We start from the raw sequence: 21,421 nt of genomic DNA, 5'->3' as shown, positions 1-21,421 counted from the left end.
GTATCTGTTTTAGAGTCAATCTCTCAGTAAAGAGTCCTAGCATAGAGTTGCCGCCACTGTTTTACATCCCTAACAACTGACCGGAACACTGCTTAGATTACAACTCGTATTCACAGTCAGTGACATATCAAGAACTTCCGAAAGTTGATTCTTCTGTTACTTCCTAATTATATTGGTAGTTAATCTAGTGTGGCCTTCAGTTCGGCTTCTGAAGACCTAAACAATAGCTGAGCTCACTTGGCCACATCTACCCAGATATCATTCTGGCTACTTAGTGTTTATTTAGTTTAACAGCAATTATCAGACCTAATTAACATCTAATCTATGACGACTGTGTTTATTAATCAGTAATCTGCAGCTCCCGGTTCAGTACACTTGGTATCCTGTCAAGAAGGCTTAACAAAATCATCAGGTAACACTTTTCCAAACGTGAATGTGGACCATCAAGACAGAAGAGACCAGATCTGTGCAAGACAACAGAAGGCATGCAATGTGAACGCAGCCTCAGAGACGTGAAAGGTGAGAATATATACTGAAATGAGTGAAATGTGTTTTCTCATCTTCAGGGAAGCTCATCGGGGTGTGCGTGTGGACGTACGAGGTTTGGAGGCAGCGGAGAGAGAGAGGAGCTGAGGATGGCTGAGCGTCTGCTCTTAGAAAGCTGAGGTGGACGAATGGCAGAAAAAGACAGAACAGAAGGGACAGACAGATGAGTGGTGTTTCACGACTGAACACTGAGAGACACACGAATGAAAACCAAAGTGTACAAAATTGAAAGATTTTTGCCAATGGAAACTTCATCCAGACCAAAAACAGTTTGGCATGTTGTCTTAAACTGGAATTTCAGCCTTTATAGCCAATAATTAGACAAATTATTTGTTTTATTTTATTTATTTATCTACTAATAATAAATAAAAAAAAAACAGTCAGTAAGCAGAAGATTTAAAACTTGAACAAAAAATTCAGGCTCAGTTTAATCTCTAGTTTAGACCTCATGTGGCCAAACACACAGTCCAAAGTCCAAGCAAAAACAGCCGTTTAGCCTCCTTCCTGCTTTAACACCTGATTCCGATCATTAGCTAATTAGAAAGCTTTTGATCAGCTGAATCAGAGCAGGAGAAACACTACACGGTGCAGCACTGTGGCCTTCCAAGAATGCAGCTTGACACTCCTGGTCCTAGATACACAGTACCCATCCAAAGTCTGGGGACAACTAACGTTTTCTATATTGGTTTGCACTATTTATCTCTCAGAACACTGTTTATTTTTCTTTAGTTTTGGGAATAAAGCCAAAAGCCACTGATTTGATCCTCTTGGTACTCAGGGGCTTTCAAACATTTCATTTTTTAACCACCTCTGGTGTAAAAGAGTTTTAATATGTGTTTTTAACAACAGTTTAGAAAAGCAAACTGTCCAATCAGTATGCAGACAAACACTGCTCCTCATAGAAGAAGCTTTGGTGATCAGAAAGCTGAGTGTTTAAGATGCTCAAAAAATGAGCTGATTAGTGCCACCAAAACATTGGCAGGTATTTTATTTAAAAGAAATTTAACAGTGAAAATGGAGTATCATTTAGAACAGCTGCTAAAATAAAGTCAGGTGCCCTGAATTTTTTTCCCTTTTTTTTTTTTGTAGGTTGGTTTACTTGTGAGATGGTTTGTGAACAAGAAGATCCCTCAGTACCAGGGATGTAGGTGGTTGGAATGCTGAGGGTAAATTATTTAGGATAATTTAACTGCAGCTGTGAAGATGTGAATCAGCAGCTTGATATGTCAGTTTTATGTGTATATTGTCGGCACACTACAGCATCAAAACATTCAAATGAAAAAAGGCAAATCATTTTGCATGATGTCATTGTTCACATCATGTATTTGCTGCTTAATACAGGGTGATTCAAAAAGATTAATCTGATTTCAAAGCGCCATATTTTCTGCCTAGGAACCAATCATAATCCAATTGTAAGAGGGGGTCATAGAGTTTCTGACTGGCTCCTTTCGGTCTGAGAGGAGATGAGACCCCTGAGCTGAAAATGTTCTGCGTTCTCCACTTCAACAGGAGTGAATCCGTCATAACTGTGCTGCGTGATGTTAGTGGGCTGTGAAGCTCCAACAGCTCAGAGCGTTCCGTCGTTGGTTCCACCACACTGGGTCATCTCTGAAATCGCACTGAAAGGGCCGTGAGTGCAGCGACACCTCACATGCTCAATCCAGTCTGGGATGAGTTTGACTGTGGTGTTGATGTTGTCCGTACAGCTGGAGGTGATGCTCATTTAAACCATTTACAGTTCACTGCACTGATCTGTAATGATTTACAAGCAAAATAAATCATTCTGAAATCCGATGACTCTTTTTGAATCACCCTGTATTTCAGCCCCTTACTGCATCCCTGCTCAATAAACTAGAGTGAAAATGCTAACTAATCGCTTCAGGAAGCTCACAGACCTGTTCGTTCATAATAGCCGACAGCTCGTTCAGCATTTCTCTGTAATGAGCCTTCATCTCCTCCTGGTACTCCACCTGGTCCTCCTTAATCAGCCGCTCGTTCACGTCCAGAGCCTGGCCGCACGCGTCCGCAAACTGCCTACAGGGGGAGACAGAGAGAAATTGAAACATGTGCTTACTTGAAAGCCAGAATATTAAGATTAAGTGAGCCTTATTAGTCCCACAACAGGGAAATTTGACCTCCGCGTTTAACCCATCCGTGCAGTGAAACACCACATACACACTGGTGCAGACACACACTAGGGGGCAGTGAGCACACTTGCCACTTGCCTGGAGCGGTGGGCATCCCTATCCACAGCGCCCAGGGAGCAGTTGGGGGTTAGGTGTCTTGCTTAAGGGCACCTCAGTCACGTGTTGTCAGTTCAGGGGATCGAACTGGGGACCTTTCGGTCACAGGGCCGGTTCCCTAACCTCCAGCCCACGACTGCCGTCATCAATGAAATGCTAACTGGTCTTAAATCAAATTATCTTTGAGTCATGCCAGTGAAAAACCATATTTTCTTCCCTAAAGAACGTTTCATTGGATGGTTCTTTAAAGAACCACTTTTCTAAGCAGAAGATTCAAAACTCGCAAAATGCTGAAGCTCAATTAAAGCTCTAGTTTAGACCACATGCACCTTTACACAGTTCAAAGTCCAAGCAAAAACAGAGCTAGGTGTGAGAACACCTAGCTTTTTATAAAACAAGTGTGTCTTTGTTGGTTTGCAATATTTATCTTATAGATTTTTACAATTTAAGAACCCTTATAAAGGTTCTCCACACACATACAGCTGAAAGTTTTGAAAGTTTTTTTTAGAGAAACAAAACTGGCTCTTCTTTTTAAGGTGAGGGTTATTTACCCTCGTACCCAACGTGATCTGACTGCTCTCGTCACTTCTTATCACTTTCCAAACACTCGTCAAAACTCATCTCGTTATACATCTCGTTATATAAGCAGGGAAAAGTGTGAGAACAGCAAGACTAAAAAAATAGTTCCGTTTCGGACACAAGGCTTCATGATGTGGGGGAGGTCTGGTTCTGACAAAATTCTTTCAAAATTTGTGACGGGTCAGGATGTAAGAAAGTTCTCAGCTATATTAGGGTCTGGGGAAAAAAGTCCAGGTCCGAATAAAACTGTGAACTGAGCCAAAGCTGACTGTGAACACTACATACATAATATAAATATGTCCATATCAAAGAGTACCTGAAGATCTCTTTGAGCAGCTTGACCTGGTTGTCTGGGTATTTCTTGGCATTCTTCTCCTCCAAGAAGGCTCGAGCATAGGCCATGGGCCCTGCGTTTACCTGCAGAGGGAGTTCAGATAATGTTTTTTTATTCGTACCACTCGTACATACACAACATCTATGCTCCCTTCATAGCAGAACTGGATGAGCTGGATAAAATATGTTTTTGTATATTGTGATTAAGGCTGGGCATTAGCTGAAACACTTCAGTACTACTGAGTATCTAAAAATTCTGACATTCAGTACCTCAAGTAGTCTTTTAACCCCTTAAATGGCCCTAAATGGTTTTATCACACACGTCTATAACATAAAAATAGAAGTTTGCATTGAAGTTCCTGTAATTACTGAATAATAAGTCTTAGTATGTAATAAGCATGGGATTTTAATGAGTTAACAACTTTGAGTCGATAAACTTTCTGTTGACTGGCTGTCAATGTAATGTAAGTTACATTCCATATCCAAGTTCTAAATATCTTGATTAATCCCTGCTTTCTGGTTTTGGCCACGCCCAGTTTTGGTTTGTAGTTGAAAAACATAACATCAGGGTATAGAGTGTGGTTAAACTGCATTAGTCCATGAGTACGTATACTTACACCCAATAATCCGATCATAATCGGATTTCTGCAGCTATCCGATTATTCAAATGGTCATCTAAACACCAAACTAGAAATCCGAGTTAACCCCTTAAAGTCTGAGGCTCATTACTCCACTGCTGAGTTTCAAGACAAAATGCATTTGCTCTGTTTGTGCTTGTGTATACCTTCACGCTGACGCTTCCCTGTAGTTTGAGCTGCAGGCGGATCATGTCCACCTCGTCCATCCTGCAAAGCTGGTTCAGCTCCGACACTTTGCGGCTCATCTCGTCGATGGCCACCTCGATGGGGTTCATCTCCGTGCTCTGCTGCTTCACCACCTGGATCCGCTTTTTCAGGTATGGGAAAGAGGAGCTCGCTGTGGAGCAAGTAAAAGTTACAAATTAGCAGTTAATACAGTTAAATTAATTAATTGCACACATTATTTTTGTGTTTTAATTAAATTTTTCTGTTTTAATCAAGTTTTGGTTTTAATTATAGCTCTTAAAGATACTTTATTAATGTCTGGCAATAAAAATCATTGTTTAATATAACTACATTATTACAAAACTAATTACACAGTTATACATGGATGTTATAAATGTATGCAATGAGCTACATTTATGTTTAGTTTCTATTCTATAGACAGGTGTGATCTACACTTCTGGCTTTTCTTTCTGTTTGCACTGATGTCGACACGGTGGTGTGGACAAATCAGTTGGACTCACTGGTCAGTATGGTCCGTCTCTTGCACTGCTCCTCCACATCACCGTGCTTCTTGCCAGACAGAGTGAAGGGAGTCTCGAACACAAAGCGGTTGATGTTGTGATGCCGCTCGAAGTCCGTCTTCTTCTCCTGCTGCTCCTTCTCGTCAAAGTAGGGCACCACGTAGGTGACCTGGATGTAGGCGAACCTGGAGTCCAAGTCTTTAGGGTTCACCTGAGACCAAACACACACAGGTACCTAAGAACGTGCTCATTTGTCTCAATATAACAGAAAACAGATCAAACCTTTTAAACCGCAGGCTCATTATTCACTTGTTAACTTAAGACCTACTATAATTAATTAGCCAAAACTACTATGAATTATTCATTAACTACTAATAGCTAAGTTGTATACTTAAGAAAACAGGAAGCCGAAGTGTGGACCCTTAAAGGCCAACATGAATAACCAACACCAACATGTAAAATATTATATAAGAAGTGATTTGGCTGCAATGAATTCACTTCCGTGAGTGAAAACAAGCGCCGGCACACAAATACCTTATTCACATATCATCTGCAGGAGACACGCCCTTATTTACATATAATTTACAGGAAACATGCCCTAATTCATGCACTTGGCAGCTCATGAGGCAATGGTGGTCTTCCTAGCGGGACTCTGGAGTCGAGCAGGAGGTGCACTGCTCCCCCTACTGGTCAGAGTTTAAACAGCTTTATAGCATTAAAATTACAATGACTGAAATGAAAGGAAAAAAAAGAAATTAACACTACATTAACATTAACAGTTTCATATGGTAGAATGATGTGTGTAGTGATACACTGAATGATAATATTGCAGCATATAAGATTCCATATTTTGTATTTTAGGGAGGTTATTTACTGTACACTTTAGAAATAAAGGTTCTGTGCAGGTACATATTTTTGTTAATCAAACGACGTAAATGTTCTCTCAAAGGTACTACAGTGGTTTTAAGGTCTGATTGTGAACCTTAAGTAAGTTTTTCCAGGTGAAAAGTTCGTATTTGTACCTTTTCATAACTGAATGTTTTAAAACAGAACATTAGAATAAAAGCCTGGAGGCGAGGCGGGGTGTGTGGAGTCAGTACAGCTTAGAAAACATCATTTCAGTGGATTATGGTTCAGATATGTTCCCTGACTAAAGGTACTGAGATGTACCCTTGAGGGAACCACCCCAGTGATAGGAGGGGTTGTGCTCCAGAGACAGTTTAGTACCTTTATTTCTGAGAATGCATCAGTAGTATAAAGCTAAAGACTGTAATAGATGATGGCAATTGTTTGTATCAGTGTGCGCATAAAAAAGAGCATATCCATATTACCATATCCTTATTGTCTCTGTTTACTTTTCTGGCTGATATTATTGATGTTGTTGATAATAATTTATGTTTTTTTTAGGTTATAATCACGCTCAGTTTTCAAGCACTCCTACCAGACATGAGTATGACTGTACAGATAAGCCAAAGACTAAACTGATGAATAAAGAAACCATAGGTGAAATTTGCATGCGCTCATCATGATTTGACCATACACAACTTTAATGAATAAGGGCCATTGTGATGTTTTGGGGGAATTTCTCCATGTTGTTTGCACTGTAAAAATAAAAACAACACCCTCAACAACAAACAAAAAGACTGAATGTCTTCAAGAGACAATAGAATATCCGGTAAACAGGCTATTTTCCATTTTGGAAATGTGAAAAGAGAAAAGAGAGAGAGTTTTAGCACCTCTTTCAGTGTGTAGCCCAGTTCGAGTTTCTTTCAGAAATGTAGCTGTGTGTGTGATTCATCCTTTTAATGCTTCTTTAACAGGGTCTAGTTGTTGGGACACAGCCGATCATTATGACCGTTGTCATGCCAGCGGCAGAGACAACAGTGATCAGTGGAGTGAGTTTGTTTTGCTGGCAAAAGTTCAAACTGCTGAGTAATCCAGCGCCACATTTTCATCAGCTGAAAAACTGGTATGCAAGATGTCATCAGTTGTAAATGTGCTTCGATTAATTTATTGACGCCCAAATTAACCACAAAATAAAACCTTTAGAGCTTAAAACACTGACAAAAATGAAAAAAAAGTAAGTCACCTGAACTCCACAGATTTTTCAAAGATTCTGTATAATTAGATGGTTAAGATGTAAACAAAGTCATTCAGAGTGGTTTGGTGCAAAATACTCAGTTCTTAGTAACTTAAGTCAGAATTGTTCGCAGTGGTGGTGTCTATATAGTTTAGTACAGAAAGTTATTACAGTAAATGGTTATGAATATTCAGCCTGAGTCTGAGACATTGATTTACAGTAGTTTTGGCCTAAAACATATTTTAATCAATTTATTCTAATCCATTCATGATGGAGGGATACATTAAGGGTATTTGGGGGCAGTCATGGGCTGGAGGTTAGGGAACTGGCACTGTGACCAGAAGGTTCGGTCCCCAGCACTGACAGTATGTGACTAAAGTGACCTTGAGCAAGACACCTAACTGCTCCCCGGGCACCATAGATAGGGCTGCCCACTGCACTGTGTTCTCACTGTCCCCTAGTGTGTGTGTGCATTCACTAGTGCACTATTAGTGGGACTAATAAGGGTCATATAATCTAACTTAACTTAATTCTAAGGCAAAATAGTCCCCAAAGAAAAGGCTATATTTGTGTTGTAGACATCAGGACCCCTGGTTCCCGTCTGTTCCCACTGTAAATAAATCAGTAAAAATAAAAAGTTTCTCTACAAATTCACATTAAAATACTCTGAAAGACATTGTTTATATTTAAACCACTGAATTATGCAGACATTTGGAAAAAAATGATTATTACAGATTATAGATACAGATTATTGTTCTGTTAACTTACTATTAGAAGTTCAAAGGAAATTTTAGAGCAACCAGGTTACTGACCTGTTTAAGTTAAAATGTTTAAGTTAGAATGTTTAAGTTACTGACCTGTTTAAGTTAAAATGATTTTTTTTTTACAGAAAACGATTAAAATTTGAGTTCGGCTACAATACTAATAACTATATAACTATAACTATATAACTAATAACTACTTAATTTTAAATAATAAATTGCATTTACTTTCAGTTTTCTGTATTTTTTTCTCATAAAATTTGAGAAACTTTAAAGTAAAAAAAAAAAAAACGTCAAAAATAAAAAAAAATGAAAAGGAAATTTTTTCTTCGCCTAAAACAAAACTCTGATTGGATCTGGAGAAGTGAGAGGAGGTCACCCCACCTTGTTGGAGTCCTGGATCATTTTGACATTGTCTGCCCCGAACTTGTCGGAGTAGAGCTTCAGAAGCCTCTGAGAGATCTCGGAGAGTCCGGTTAGCTTCGGCTCCTTGTAGATGAACTCCTTACTTTCCTCCTCTTCAAAGAAACCCTGTGAAAGGCACGGCTGTTAGATCTCCTGTGTCTGAACGTTAGCAGACAGCATCCTCATGTGGCAGCAATGACAACAACATGCTGTCAGAAGCAGAGTGACAGTCACTGTGACATGGTTTACCACGGCAGTGTGGGATTATTTTAATGGAAGCACAGCGGCACTCGCCCTTCACATTAGACCAGAGTCAAATTTCACACCTTTTTACCAACATCACGTCTATAAGCACATATAAACACTTTAATAACATGTTGTTAGGCATTAAATGTGTTGTACTTTATAACCATGTTTATTATAAATCATGAATTGCTAACATAATGCATTATAATTTAACAGAGCTAAACAAACTCAATCCTAGATTGCATAGTGCATTATGACTCACAGACGCAAAATGATTGTTTAATTGCTGAATTTATCATATTGGAATAAAATGTGCCCTATTTTATATTCTATATATAGTTTTTATTTCAATATATTAAACTCAGCAAATAAATAATTATGCACTAAACTATAAAACATAATATAATGTAAACCTTTGCACATGACTGTATGAATTATTTGGAACGGAATAACAATTTAATGTCACCAGTTATAATCCTAGAATAATATTCTATTAATCTAATAATTTATAACATATAATTCATATTCCTGACATTATATGTGCAGATTATGACTGACAGACATGATTACACTTATTTTTATATCATTGTAACTTTGTAACACTTTTTTTTTTGCTATGAATGTGTTCACAGTTTTTTATAGATATGATATTCGTAGAAAGTGTCACTGAAAGTTGAAGCAACTGCAGCACTATTAGTTAGGCTGTAATGACCTTAGAACAACCATAATTAAGGAGTAATTAATGAGTATCCTCAACTGGCAGCCTAGTCTATAACACCTGAAAATAACTCTTTATTTGAAGGCTCCCTTTATAGGCAATCGATAACATATGATAAGATATGCATAAGCACTGAATAATATATTTAAAAAGCAATATCTGAGTATTTATTAACAGCTTACAGCACCGTTCACAAGATGCATGAGGTATTTTATTAAGTAAATGAAATTGTATTGACATGAGGGAACTTACACAAAAGTGGTCATTTGTTTCATTTATAACACTGTTATAAAGCATAATTTCTAGGTAATATAGGTTTTAATAAAGATTTAAACCTTTTAAAATGATTTTACATATTGCGGAAGCTATTATTCAGTAACTGCAGGGCCTTCAATGCAAACTGGCTGAGCTGTTCTTAGCTTATAGAAGTGTGTAATAAAACTTTGGGCAGTGGACCCTGGTCATTTAAGGGGTTAATGCAAGTATCTCGGTTTTTACTTTTTAACATCATTTGAACAGACCAGCTGCGCTTTATGTTGCATTAAAATTTAATAATGAATGGACCAATGGAAATGCTCCAAAATGGCTTGGAATAAAGTCTTTCTCCATTAACTTCTATTCAAAATAAAGAGGGTTTTTGCCTTTTCCTGTAAAGTTATTCATTTGGAGATGATATGTGAATATCAAGGGTGGACAAAGTAGAAAGATTTCACCATTAAATAAAACACTCGTCCTTTATTTATAACTTGCTTTTAAACATTCTCAAGTATAAAAGTAGTGGCCTGATATTAGATATTAGATATTAGAAGTGAGCTATTGCAGATTATCGCTGTTGTCAGAAGAAAACCTCATATGTCCATTTTTGTCGTTTTTCAGTTTTTGACATAATTTGAAAATTCCTTTAAATTGTCTGTAAATTTCATGATGAATGGACCAAAAGAAACAGCTCAAAGTTACTTAAAAAAAACTCTGGTTCCATTGACTTGCATTAAAAGCGAAGTAGGTTTTTCCCTTCTCCTGTAAAGTTACCATTTTGGAGTTTCAAGGTTTTCTTCCGACAACATCGATATTGTGCTTTATTATTGTGATAAACAATTCATATCACTGACTGAGCTCTTCATTATTGCAGCAACACTGGTTTCTTTTATAGACATTGCACTACTTTAACATTCTCTCTCTCTCTCTTGCTCACTATATATATATATTGAACTGGTTTGCCTTATAAGCTCCATTAATGATACTTCAAAAAAGTGTTACAAACAGAACAAATGTCATATATATTATATCCATACAATGTCATTTACTTCATAAAACATCTTGCCATCTTGCAAATAGTGACATTAGCTGTTTAAGCAATAGAACCCGAGAGGGAGTGTGTTATCGCGAAATAACATCATGGCTGTGATTTGGTCTCCTTAGATCATCACAGCTTTGATGCTATTCGTGACAACACACTCCTTGAGTGTTCTATTGCTTTTATACAACAATTAAATAAAGTATGAAATTAATAAACTGCTTTGTGGTTTGTTTAATATGTTTTAATGTTCGCAGTTCCTTCCATCAAATTATAGTTCCTCAACAAACAGCTTGTTGCTATGTCAGAGTAACGAACTCTGCCCCCTCGCTGCTATAAAACTGCCGCAATATCAAGTTCAGCTCAGTTTTGTCAGTTTTTGCCAGATCAATATTAATGTTGTTTTGTTCCAGCCGGTCTGTAAAGCATCTAACAGCCGGTTTAGTTTGGCGGATGGTGTTGGGTTCATTTCTGGCTGATTCCATGTTGTTTAGCTGTTCTTCTGTCACAGCTGCCGGCTGAAAAGCTGCTCAGTGGTGATGACAGTTTGGGAATTTAGTGTCGTCTCATCTTCAGTCTGACCAAATTGTCTGTCAGTCAAATGTGATCATAAAAGTATCCGTTTTCCGTTTGTGGCAAAGTAAGAAGCAGAAATGTTCATATGGCTTGAGCGTCTCCTACAGCTGTCAAAACGTCTCAGCAGCATTTTGCCGTGTTTGTGAATAAACCCGTGATGCTATGGCGAAATATCAGCAACCAGTCAGCTTGCGCGGCCGGAAATAACTGTTGTATAATCATAAATACTCAGCTACTGCTTTATAAACATTATTCAGTGCTCATAAATGCACCTTCGAATAAAGTGTTCCCAAAATATCTGACCTTTCTACTGTTTCTGTAAATGTCAGTTACTATTACATTTACATAGAGATGCTTGGGATTAGACGTAAGGAAGACACGCAGGAGGAGTACAGTGCAGTACATAGTTATACACCATACATTACAACGCATGTATGGAAAAATAGATTAAAAATATTAGCTCTTCAGGACAGAGTGGGTGGTTTAGCCATTTAGAGGAGAAAACAGGAAACAAGAGAGACGGAGAGTGAAACAGAAGGACTTACCGCTGCCTGATACAGAAAACAAAAAGGAAGAAAGAGCAGACGAAGGGTTTAAAGAAAGTGAGGTGATCCTGAAGGACCATCTTTAAAACCGACAAGGACGACAAATAAAGAGATGAAGAGTGCAGCGCTTTCGACGCAGAACTCGACTCAACAACCAACAAAAAAGCTTCGGTTTCTTGAGAGCTTTACAAAATGAAGGGATTTTGTAAAGTTCATTTTACCCAAAGTGCTGAAGAACAAAACTGCTGTTCTTTTTTTTTTTGGTTGGGGGTGTTACTCAGTTTTCTCCCCAGTTTAGTCGTCTCCAATTCCACCCGCTGGTTATGACTCCCCCAATCACAGGCTGCTATCAACGCTAGGAGGATGAAGGCTAACACAGGCTTCCTCTAAGACCTGTGAAACCAGCCACCTCATCTTTTCGAACTGCCACTCACGCAACGTCACACTTGAACACACTTGGACGAAAGCGCCAACCGCCAGATCTGTTACGTCAGCCTAACAGACACCTGCGCTGACTAGTATCACTTTGAGTGGTGGGGGAGTGATGGGGGGTGAAGGGGGGCCATCCTACCCACCCAGAGAGCCAGGCCAATTGTGCTCTCTTGGACTCCCGGCTATGGACGGCTGTAGCATCACCAGGGATCGAACTTGCGATCTCCTGATGATACGTCCAACGCTTAGACGGTTGCGCCAAAACTGCTGTTCTGGACAGACAGCAGGCGGATCACAAAGTGACCTGGATCACTGAAACGCAAAGTCAGGACTGTTTAATAAAGAACGTCCCTGTATTCTCCTCCCAGCAGTCTCTTCCTCAGAATGATTCTAAAGTCTTGAATTGTGTCACTATTTGGTTAGATTTGATTATTTGGGCAACTATTACAAAAACTACACTGTTTATACAGGTACAGCTGGAGACCCGTTACCACAGCGGTGAATATAGACAATAATGACAACAATACAGCCAGTCTGTACTGAGTTTTACATTCAAACATGAATTCAATAATTCAAATTAGGCCAAAATGATCTGGATAACTAAGATATATCCATTTGTTGATATACAACAATATAACCAAACAGTAAATAACTGCCCCCCTCTTTGAAGACACATGATGCCCTGAATGTAACTAAAGCCCAGCCGTGAGAAGCTGAACTTTACTGTCTTCTGCTGTCAGACAGGCAGGGCTGCGTACAGGGCAGCACTAGTAGCTGTTAATGAAGTAATTTTATTTCAGGGTCCCATTTCGTAGAGAAAGATTTCAACCGAAACCCTTTGTTACTCAGTTTCAAGAGGCAAGGTGATACTCGAAAACAAGGGGTAGGGCTGAAAATAGAAATGACGATTGGGCCAAAGAGTTTTAGTCTGTGGGTGGAGTCTTGTTTTAACCACGCCCCTGCATTTAAGAGCAGGAAGTGAGGCTGCATCCCTGTCCCTCATGGCCACATGGTGAGCAGTTAGATCCCTTTGTTTTGAATTAAATGTGTCCCAAAGTCTGAAAATCAGCACGGAACATTAAGAAATGTCACTACCAGAACACAAAGTTTCTGCAATTAAGTAACTTTTTTGTGTTCAACTGAAAAAAATGATTTTATAAGTGCAGCTGTTCAAAGCTGTGTTTGCTGGTCATGGGCTGGCTGGGTTTTTGAGCTCAAAATAAGCTAAAACTGTCACTACGGAAACAGTCACTACTGAAACATTTGGCCTGGTTAGTGTTATTAATGTTCTGGCAGTAACAAAATGGAAAGTTTTTAAAAAAGTATATAATAAACATAATTAAGGTACAGCGTCATTCAAAGCAAAAGGATTTTCACCTTAACTCAATAAAGAGTCTGAAATGTGTGAAACTTTGAGCCAGTTTAGTTGAATGATCCACATAAATATTCATATTGAATACATTGGCTGGACCAGAAGATTAAACAGTAAAGTTAATTAATTAAGTAATTCATTCATTTATTCATTCAGAACTTCGGTTTTAATACAACTGAGCGATTGGCAAGAAAGTGCAGACAGACCTTAAAGCAAATTTCATTCCAATGAAAAGAATGTGAATTTGCTGGGGTGCCTGAGCCTTAAGACAGGACATGAAGCAGACTGAGCTCCTCCTTCTTTTCTTAATTGGTTTCCTTAAAGCTGCTGTACCGACTATGTGACATACCTGTCCGTAGAAAGCCACGCGGTAATAACGGCCGAACAGCCGCTTCTCCGAGTGAACCACCTCCGTCACCTTCAGATACGAGCGGTGGATGTCATAGTAGAGCTCTGACAATCTCTGTAATACACACACACAGGCAGCTCATTCACCACAAAAACCAGCCAAGAAATCAACAAACAGTCCTCAAAGCTCGGCTAGAAGCCTGCTGCTCACCTTGAAGTCTCGCCTCTTCTCAAAGACGGCGATGATAGGCTTGTTGATGTCTGCTATGAGCTCGTATCTCTCCGACTTCCACAGATAATCCACACACAGCTCCAGCTGCTCCACCAGAGTGTCCTGCAGTCCAAACATCAGCCAGAAATCATCATCTCATCAGCATGTTAACCCTTAGATATTGCCAGCAGGAACAAAAGCATAAACTCATTTCAGATGAATTATGTCTCTATGTTTTATTTCTCTTATTTCTCTTAATGTTTACTTCTCTTATCTTTAGCTGAAGCTCATCAAAAGCTGGAGAAACTCAATCCAAGCCACATTGTACTCATATGTGAATAAGAGGTTAAAAACAGTCAGAAAGGCATATTTGAACAATACAAACGGAATGGAATACAAATATAATTCAATACATCACTGTGTACTTAGTTATTAATACTGAAGATTTTAGAAGTGGAACCTGTTTTATGGGCATATATTTTTTAATCGACTTTACAGTCATACATAAATATGGTGGTTTACCTCAGTGTACGGCGTGTCCTGGGTTCCAGTGTCTTCCTTCATGGCTCCCTCCTCCTGAACGTTGGGGGAGATGTTCATGAAGGCAGCCCAGCCCATACTGAATGACGCTGAACATCACAGTAGGAGAACAGGTGAGTTACAGGAGGAGCACCATGAGTCTGTATTCATACATTTGTGTACATCTGTCCATTTGTTCAACTGTCTGTTCATCTATCCATCCATCCTGTGACCCATTCAAGTATCCCTCTATCCATTCTCACACACCCATCCACCCACCCACCCATCCCTCTATCCATTCATACACATCCATCCAGATATCCTTCAAGTGACCCACTCAAGCATTCACCCAATCAAACACTGATCCATCCATCTGTCTGTGCATCCATCCATTCATCCAGGGACCCATTCAAGCTCTACCCACTCATATACACATCCATCCATACATACATCCACCCATCGACCCATTCAAGCATCCTTCTATCCATTCATACAGACATCATTCCATCCATCCATTCATCCATCCATCGACCCATTCAAGCATTCCTCTATTCATTTATACACACATCCTTCCATCCATCCATCCATCGACCCAATCAAGTATCCTTCTATCCATTCATGCACAGATCCACCCATCCATCCATCCATCCATCCATCCATCCATCCATCCATCCATCCATCCATCCAGTGACCTATTCAAGCATCTGTCTATCCATTAATACACACCTCCATCCATCTATCCTTCAAGTGACCCACTCAGGCATTCATCCATTCCTTTAGCTATCCATCCATCCATCCATGCAATTAGCGACCCATTCAAGTACCCTTCTATTCATCCATCCATCCATCCATCCATCCATTCTGTGATACATTTAAGCATTGCTCCATCCATTCACACATTTTAACAAATATTTTTTTAAGTAAGGCTGAACAATAAAAATGCACTTAAGTGACAAACATGTAGAGCTTTTCAAAAATCCCAGGATACTTCACTGAGAAAAACTAAGAAGCCTTGTTAAAATATATACGTGTAAAAAGGCTAATCATTATTAATCATGCGTTCCATCATTCATACAGCGATCAATCATTGTTTCTCAGAAGTTACACCTGCAACCATATACTTTATACAGATACTGAGTGGTAGGACTTGCATGCAGTCTCAGCTTTTAAAGGAGGAGTGGGACAGTGTGTGGTGGGGGGGGGTGTAGTGAACTATAGTGTCATTCACTCCCACTGCGTCACAGCAGAACACCCACAGCACAAAAACAAACACATACAACAAATAAGGTCTTCAATACTTAACAGCATACAGTGCATGTGCTCAGCCTCTGCATCGTACCTCAGAAAGAATCAGTTCTGCTCGCTGCCGATCAGCAACAGTAAACCCATTAAACAACTACAAACTCACTCTAAACATCAATGTCATTCAAAGATTTCTTCATATGAATCATTTCTAGTACTGTAGAACAACCACAGCTTCATCTGAGTACAAGAAACAGTACCAGGCTTGGACACAACTACGCACAAAACACCTTTTCTCTCTTTTTCTTACTATTTTGCACATTTTGGAATAATAATGAAACCATCAAATCCATAAAACAGTTCATATCAATTTACTCCAGTCAGAATTCTTGGCCTCATACCAAAGAGCTCTATTAGACTCCGCCCTCCTTCATCATAACAATACTGATTGGCGGAAATGCCTTAACGTTAAGCCATTAAGGAGACACACACAGTAATTGGGATGTTATAACGGTCCAATGGTTCCAACTCTACATTTCACTGATGTCTTAAAATATTGTTTATAGTTCTTTTTTTTAAATATCAACTTGAATATTTATATTTGTTATATTAAAAACAATCAGATTTCTGCTCAAATCAGCCAATGTTTTGTTATTTTTGGGAGTTTTTTGTTAAGGTAAATTAATGAGGCAGGTAACAGCTTTGCTGCTACACCTGAATCACAATGTAGTTTCATGTTATTTAAATAAGCAACTGATTTAAACTGGAAAAAATGTCAAGTTTGGCTGATAGAAGAGTGCTGAAAATGTGCTGGTGTGTTTCATGTGTTCATTTACCCCACACCCGTGTGAGCTGCACTTTAAGAAATATGAATAGATCAAATTTTCTTGAAGAAAACACAAAAAATATATATAAAAAATTCTGTTTTAGTTTGTCCAGACACATTGAGCTGACACTGTAATGCACGTGATTTCTGTAACAAACACAAATAGTGAAGTTAATCAATCAAGTTAATCAGATCCAAACTTTGCATCTCAATTTTTGTATTTAAATTTTTCAGTTTTTGACATAATCTGAAAGGACCTGTTGCTCTTAATATTGCGTGTAAATTTCATGATGAATGGACCAAAAGAAACGGCCCAAAATAACTTTGAAAAATGTCCGGTTCCATTGACTCACATTAAACGTAAAGCATGTTTATTCCTTCTCCTGTAAAGTTACTATTTTGGAGATACAAGGTTTTATTCCAACAGTGATGTGTTTGTTGGTGGCTCCTCATGAAGCTGCTTAAAAGAATGAATGACTATCATGTGTTAATCTGCATCAAGGCAGGGAGGGATCATTTCTAAAAGAATCTAAAGTAGAAGAAAATGACCTGTTTTATTGTTTTTTGGTTGTAAATTAACGTTTTCAGGTCTCTGTATGATTCCACAGTTTTAATGTCTTTACTCTTATAATAAGGAAAACATTCTACAAGTAGGTGTGTCCAGACTTTTGCTGGCACTGTATATTCTGATTCATAAGGCTTCTTGGGTTGGAGATCTGCCTCAGGACCTCACTTATGAATAAGTCCACACTTAATCTCTGTCTGCTGCATCTATAGCATTCAGTCCGTTACCATGGACAATAATCTTAACATGTTGCCCCAACAGGCCGTTGCTTCAGCTGCAATGGCAGTCTGTTTACTACAGATGTGGCAGATCGAGACTAGACTAGTCCCAAAATTAAAAGCTCAGACTCAAGAAAATTTCTTAACTCCCAGTCCAGGTGCTGTAGCACATTCAGTACCCCACTAGGGTGGAGTTTTCAGTGTGAAGTTTTCAGGGTAGGCGGAGGAACACTCACTTTCTCCTTCCCCGGGGGTTAGTAAAGGGCTACAGTTAGCTACATTGGCCTCCTCCACGCCCGCACTTGAGATCCGCGCCTTTTCAGGCTTCCAGTAACCTGTGGTTATAAAGGGGCAGGAGGTTTAACTCAGGTTCAAGTCCATCGCTCGGGCTCTCAGCTACTTAGCGCATGCTCTATGGGTAAGACGCCATGCCGGAAAAAGAAAGACAGAGAAGGAGTCTAAAAGCCATGCTAGGCGCTAACTCATGCTAAATCACGACCATGCTAGCATGCACACATGCAAAAGCCAGGTGATCATCGGAGTCTCGTCACAGCCATGAGCCTCAACACATATAAAAGCACCAGCTCTACTTCATGGAAAGGGAGAGGAAGAGAAAGGGAAGCTGTTAAGCTGCAATGAACTGAAACAAGTCATCCAAACACTCAAAAAAGCTCCGAACGGCTGTGACCGAAATGGACCCTCATGCCCTCATTAGTCTGGCACTATAAATAAGTGAGATATTTTGTTTACTAAACAGCAATAAAAAAGCATGAAAGGGTACATCAGTTAGGGGTTAGTTTGTCTGTGATGCTGCGACATACATGATTAGCTTATTCAGGTTCAATCAATCAACATTAACCACAAAACCCACTACTTCATACATGCTTCTATTGTGGAAAGTGGCTAAACACAAGATAAACTTTGAGTTCATAGCAGTTAGTACTGATCAGTGCACTAGTGACCGGTATAAAGGCCACATTGATGAAGACATGAAGGTATGTGCCTGCATTTCAGGGATCTCTCTGGAATTCTCTGGAATTTTACATTTCATGTTGTGATTTGTTCACTTTAAGAAAATTGGTCAATGAATATAATAATGAATATAATATTGCCCTAAAACTCAACTAGGGATCTATTTCAGTCACAGCCAAGGTCAGCATAGCAGGCAGTGCATGGATGTTTGCGGCCAGCAGGGGGGCTCACCTCTCCTCTTCAGTGATTCTGCTATGAGGGCAGAAATGTGGATGTAGCACATGGCAGCCTAAAACAAACAGCAACACAAGATAATATGATACAGAATCCATTTTAGCAACTCAATCGAGTTTACTTCTTGTAGTACAGTGATTCATAACAGTCCTCCAGCTCCTCCAGTTTGTCCACGTTCATGTTCCACTACAGCTGGTGGAGCACCTACGGCAGGTAATTAACATTTCTTTAAAGAAAATAACTGGCAAAAAATCTAATTTTTTAGATTTTTAGAACATCAGGGGTCACCAACATGCGGCTCTTTAACTGTCCTGTTGCGACTCCACAAAATAAAAACTCCAATAAAATAATCCTAATTTGCAGTAAAATAAAGATCTGCTGTTCGTTCAACACAGTTTAACAATAAATGGTGTTAAATGCTGGAGTTAATGTAGCCTATATCTGTTAATTCACCATTTAAGGTGGAACGGGAAAATTTGAATAAGAAGCTGTGAATCAGAAGCGACTTCAGCCTCATAAAAAGTTGAAGAGACATGTTACAAGAAACTGTTCTTCTTTTGAGGAAAAGTTTCCTGCCAGAGATACGAGAAAAGCAGCTATAGCTGAGCTAAAGCTTAAAGTAGAGTAAAGTACGTCTGTGTTTCTATTTATATTATATTTTTTAGCCCATACTAGCACATCAGCACATACTGAGACATATTTGCAGACAAGATGGTAAAACGGACAAAATGCTGTGGCTCCTAAGGAGGATTGATTCTTTGTTGAAAGGACAAAATGGCTCTACTTAACATTTGGGTTGCTGATCCCTGACCTATATCCTAATGTAGTTCTCCAAAACATGTTTGATGTCTGAAGTTTGCATCTTTGGTTGTGTATAAGAGGCTAATACACCTGATGAGAAATGGAAGCTTGTATTCCACCAGTTAGCATGGTGCTAACTGCAGGCCTAAATCTTGACACACTTGACACATAAATTAAGTTATGGAATCTCTAACAGACAATATTCTATGGTTTCTGCCACTGTTTATCTGACATATACCACCTATAGCTCATTTTTATGTTGTAAAATCAATTAATTGATTTGCAAATATTGTGATTTTATTTTAAAGTTTTGGTTGAAAACAAACAGGCTTCTCTTCTCCCCCCATCACTCAACGTGATGGCATCTGTTTTCCCGCTTTCCTCCGAGTGTGTTTGGCTGTCCAATGATGTTACGCTAGCAGCAGTTCGAAAAGACGTGCTGGCTTCACAGGTCTCGGAAAAAGCCTGTGCTAACCTTCATCCTCCATATCGCTCCTGGTACCGTGGGACTGGGGGAGTCCTAACTAATTGGTGGAACTGAAGACGACTAAATTGGGGAAAAATACAACGAAAAACCAGAAAACAAACAGACTAAGAATTTGAAATGGCAAAAACAAAACTGTCCAATCAGTATTTGTCTTTCCAGCGCTGTATTGGTAGATACGGCAAAGTGACCTGTCCCATTAGTTATGACTTCAGTACTAAAGGCCTTACTGGTTAGATTAGCTCTCAGTATAATAAGGAAATGACAGAGGAAACAACCAATCATGTTTTGCAAATAGACGGGACCAATTTTGTGAGAAAAATGTTGGGAATGGAAAACAGTGGCGGCAGCTCTATGCCAGGACTCTTTACTGAAAGAGTCACCGTAACATTGATATATACAAGCTCAGATATATGATGATGTCTGTTACATGCTTTAGAAAACACTCATGGAATGTCTTTTATAAGCCGCAAATGTCTGTGTTTTTAATCTAGAATAGCCAAAACCTGTTTATTTGCAGGAGTGTTAGCTTAGTGCCCTTTGACCAATTTTGCCATTCCTTGCCTGAACTGAAGACCCAGCTCTAATAACCATGAAGCTTCTCCACTCATGTGATTGGCTGCCTCCTACCTCAGACAGGTCTCCATTGCGGACGTGGATCTTGGCCATGCTTTCCAGCCAGGTGCGCCTGAGCTCAGGAGTGCTGGCATAAGAGTTGGCCAGGCTGTACTGCAGGTCCACTAACATCTCTGGATCCTTCTCGTGTTCCTTCATCTGCGAGGTGGCCATCAGGACCGTGCGGATCCGTTTCGTCAGGTCCTTCACCTCCGCTGGGAATGATGTGTTCTGAACAGACACAAAAGAAAGACCCCACTTCCACTTACATTTGACTAAATATCATATGATGATATTTGAGTATCTAGAAGAGTTGAACAATATTTGGGTAGCAGGCTAAAAATGTGGCAACTCACAGAAGTTTACATAAAAAAAACGTGAGTGGCTGCCCCTTCAGATGAGCTAATTGTGGTCATGCTAACACTAAGGCCCAATCCCACTTCTTATTTTTACCCATACCCCTTGTTTGCAAGTGTTTCCTTGCCCCATGGAACTAAGTTACATAGGGTAGTGGTTAAAATCTTCCCTCTGAAATGGGACCCTCAAATAAAAAAGAGCATCACTTCATTAACAGCTACCTGCACTGCTCTGTAGGCGACCCTGCCCGTCTGCAGTGACAGCAGAGGAGGGTAAAGTTCAGCTCCAAGTCCATTTAGGGCATCATATGCCTTCAAAGAGGGGGCAATTATTTATTATCACCCACCCCAAATTCTTCAGTGATATGAAGCTGGAGTCAGCTGTTCACCAGCTTCTGTAATTTTCCTGTTCCACCTTAAATGGAAGCAACAGTTACATTCTGGCACTTCAGATGTCAGAACTGCTGGACTATTTAAGGTGGAATGGGAAATTTAGCTTAGCTCGGTCGCACAGACATTTCTCTTTTCTCTCAGTTTGCAGTGTGTCTCTGGAAAACCTCTGTTGGGGGGGTCATG

General features: G+C 39.4%; 1 protein-coding gene across 13 annotated transcripts in view; it reads right to left on the bottom strand.

The window, feature by feature from the left end:
- The window catches only part of dock10 (dedicator of cytokinesis 10), a 189,944-nt gene that overhangs the window by 3,505 nt on the left and 165,018 nt on the right, over window positions 1-21,421 (bottom strand). For 7 of the 13 annotated variants that reach the window (XM_017691862.2, XM_017691865.2, XM_017691860.2 and 4 more), the window contains 13 exons: window positions 20,505-20,720; window positions 18,587-18,644; window positions 17,620-17,718; window positions 14,536-14,642; window positions 14,014-14,136; window positions 13,804-13,917; window positions 11,651-11,656; window positions 8,251-8,397; window positions 5,026-5,236; window positions 4,486-4,676; window positions 3,685-3,785; window positions 2,442-2,580; window positions 599-661 (listed from right to left, as the gene is read on the bottom strand). In XM_017691862.2, coding sequence (XP_017547351.1) covers window positions 599-661; window positions 2,442-2,580; window positions 3,685-3,785; window positions 4,486-4,676; window positions 5,026-5,236; window positions 8,251-8,397; window positions 11,651-11,656; window positions 13,804-13,917; window positions 14,014-14,136; window positions 14,536-14,642; window positions 17,620-17,718; window positions 18,587-18,644; window positions 20,505-20,720 — 1,575 coding nt within the window. The remainder of the gene's footprint in view (window positions 1-598; window positions 662-2,441; window positions 2,581-3,684; window positions 3,786-4,485; window positions 4,677-5,025; window positions 5,237-8,250; window positions 8,398-11,650; window positions 11,657-13,803; window positions 13,918-14,013; window positions 14,137-14,535; window positions 14,643-17,619; window positions 17,719-18,586; window positions 18,645-20,504; window positions 20,721-21,421) is intronic. The other 6 variants (XM_017691869.2, XM_037547711.1, XM_017691866.2 and 3 more) reach the window with 5 other exon arrangements.

Source organism: Pygocentrus nattereri, chromosome 19 (assembly GCF_015220715.1).
Source record: "Pygocentrus nattereri isolate fPygNat1 chromosome 19, fPygNat1.pri, whole genome shotgun sequence".
In the NCBI taxonomy this organism is placed as follows: Eukaryota; Metazoa; Chordata; class Actinopteri; order Characiformes; family Serrasalmidae; genus Pygocentrus; species Pygocentrus nattereri.
The sequence above is the reverse complement of the archived record's forward strand: the minus strand, read 5'-3'. Positions and strand labels throughout refer to the sequence as shown.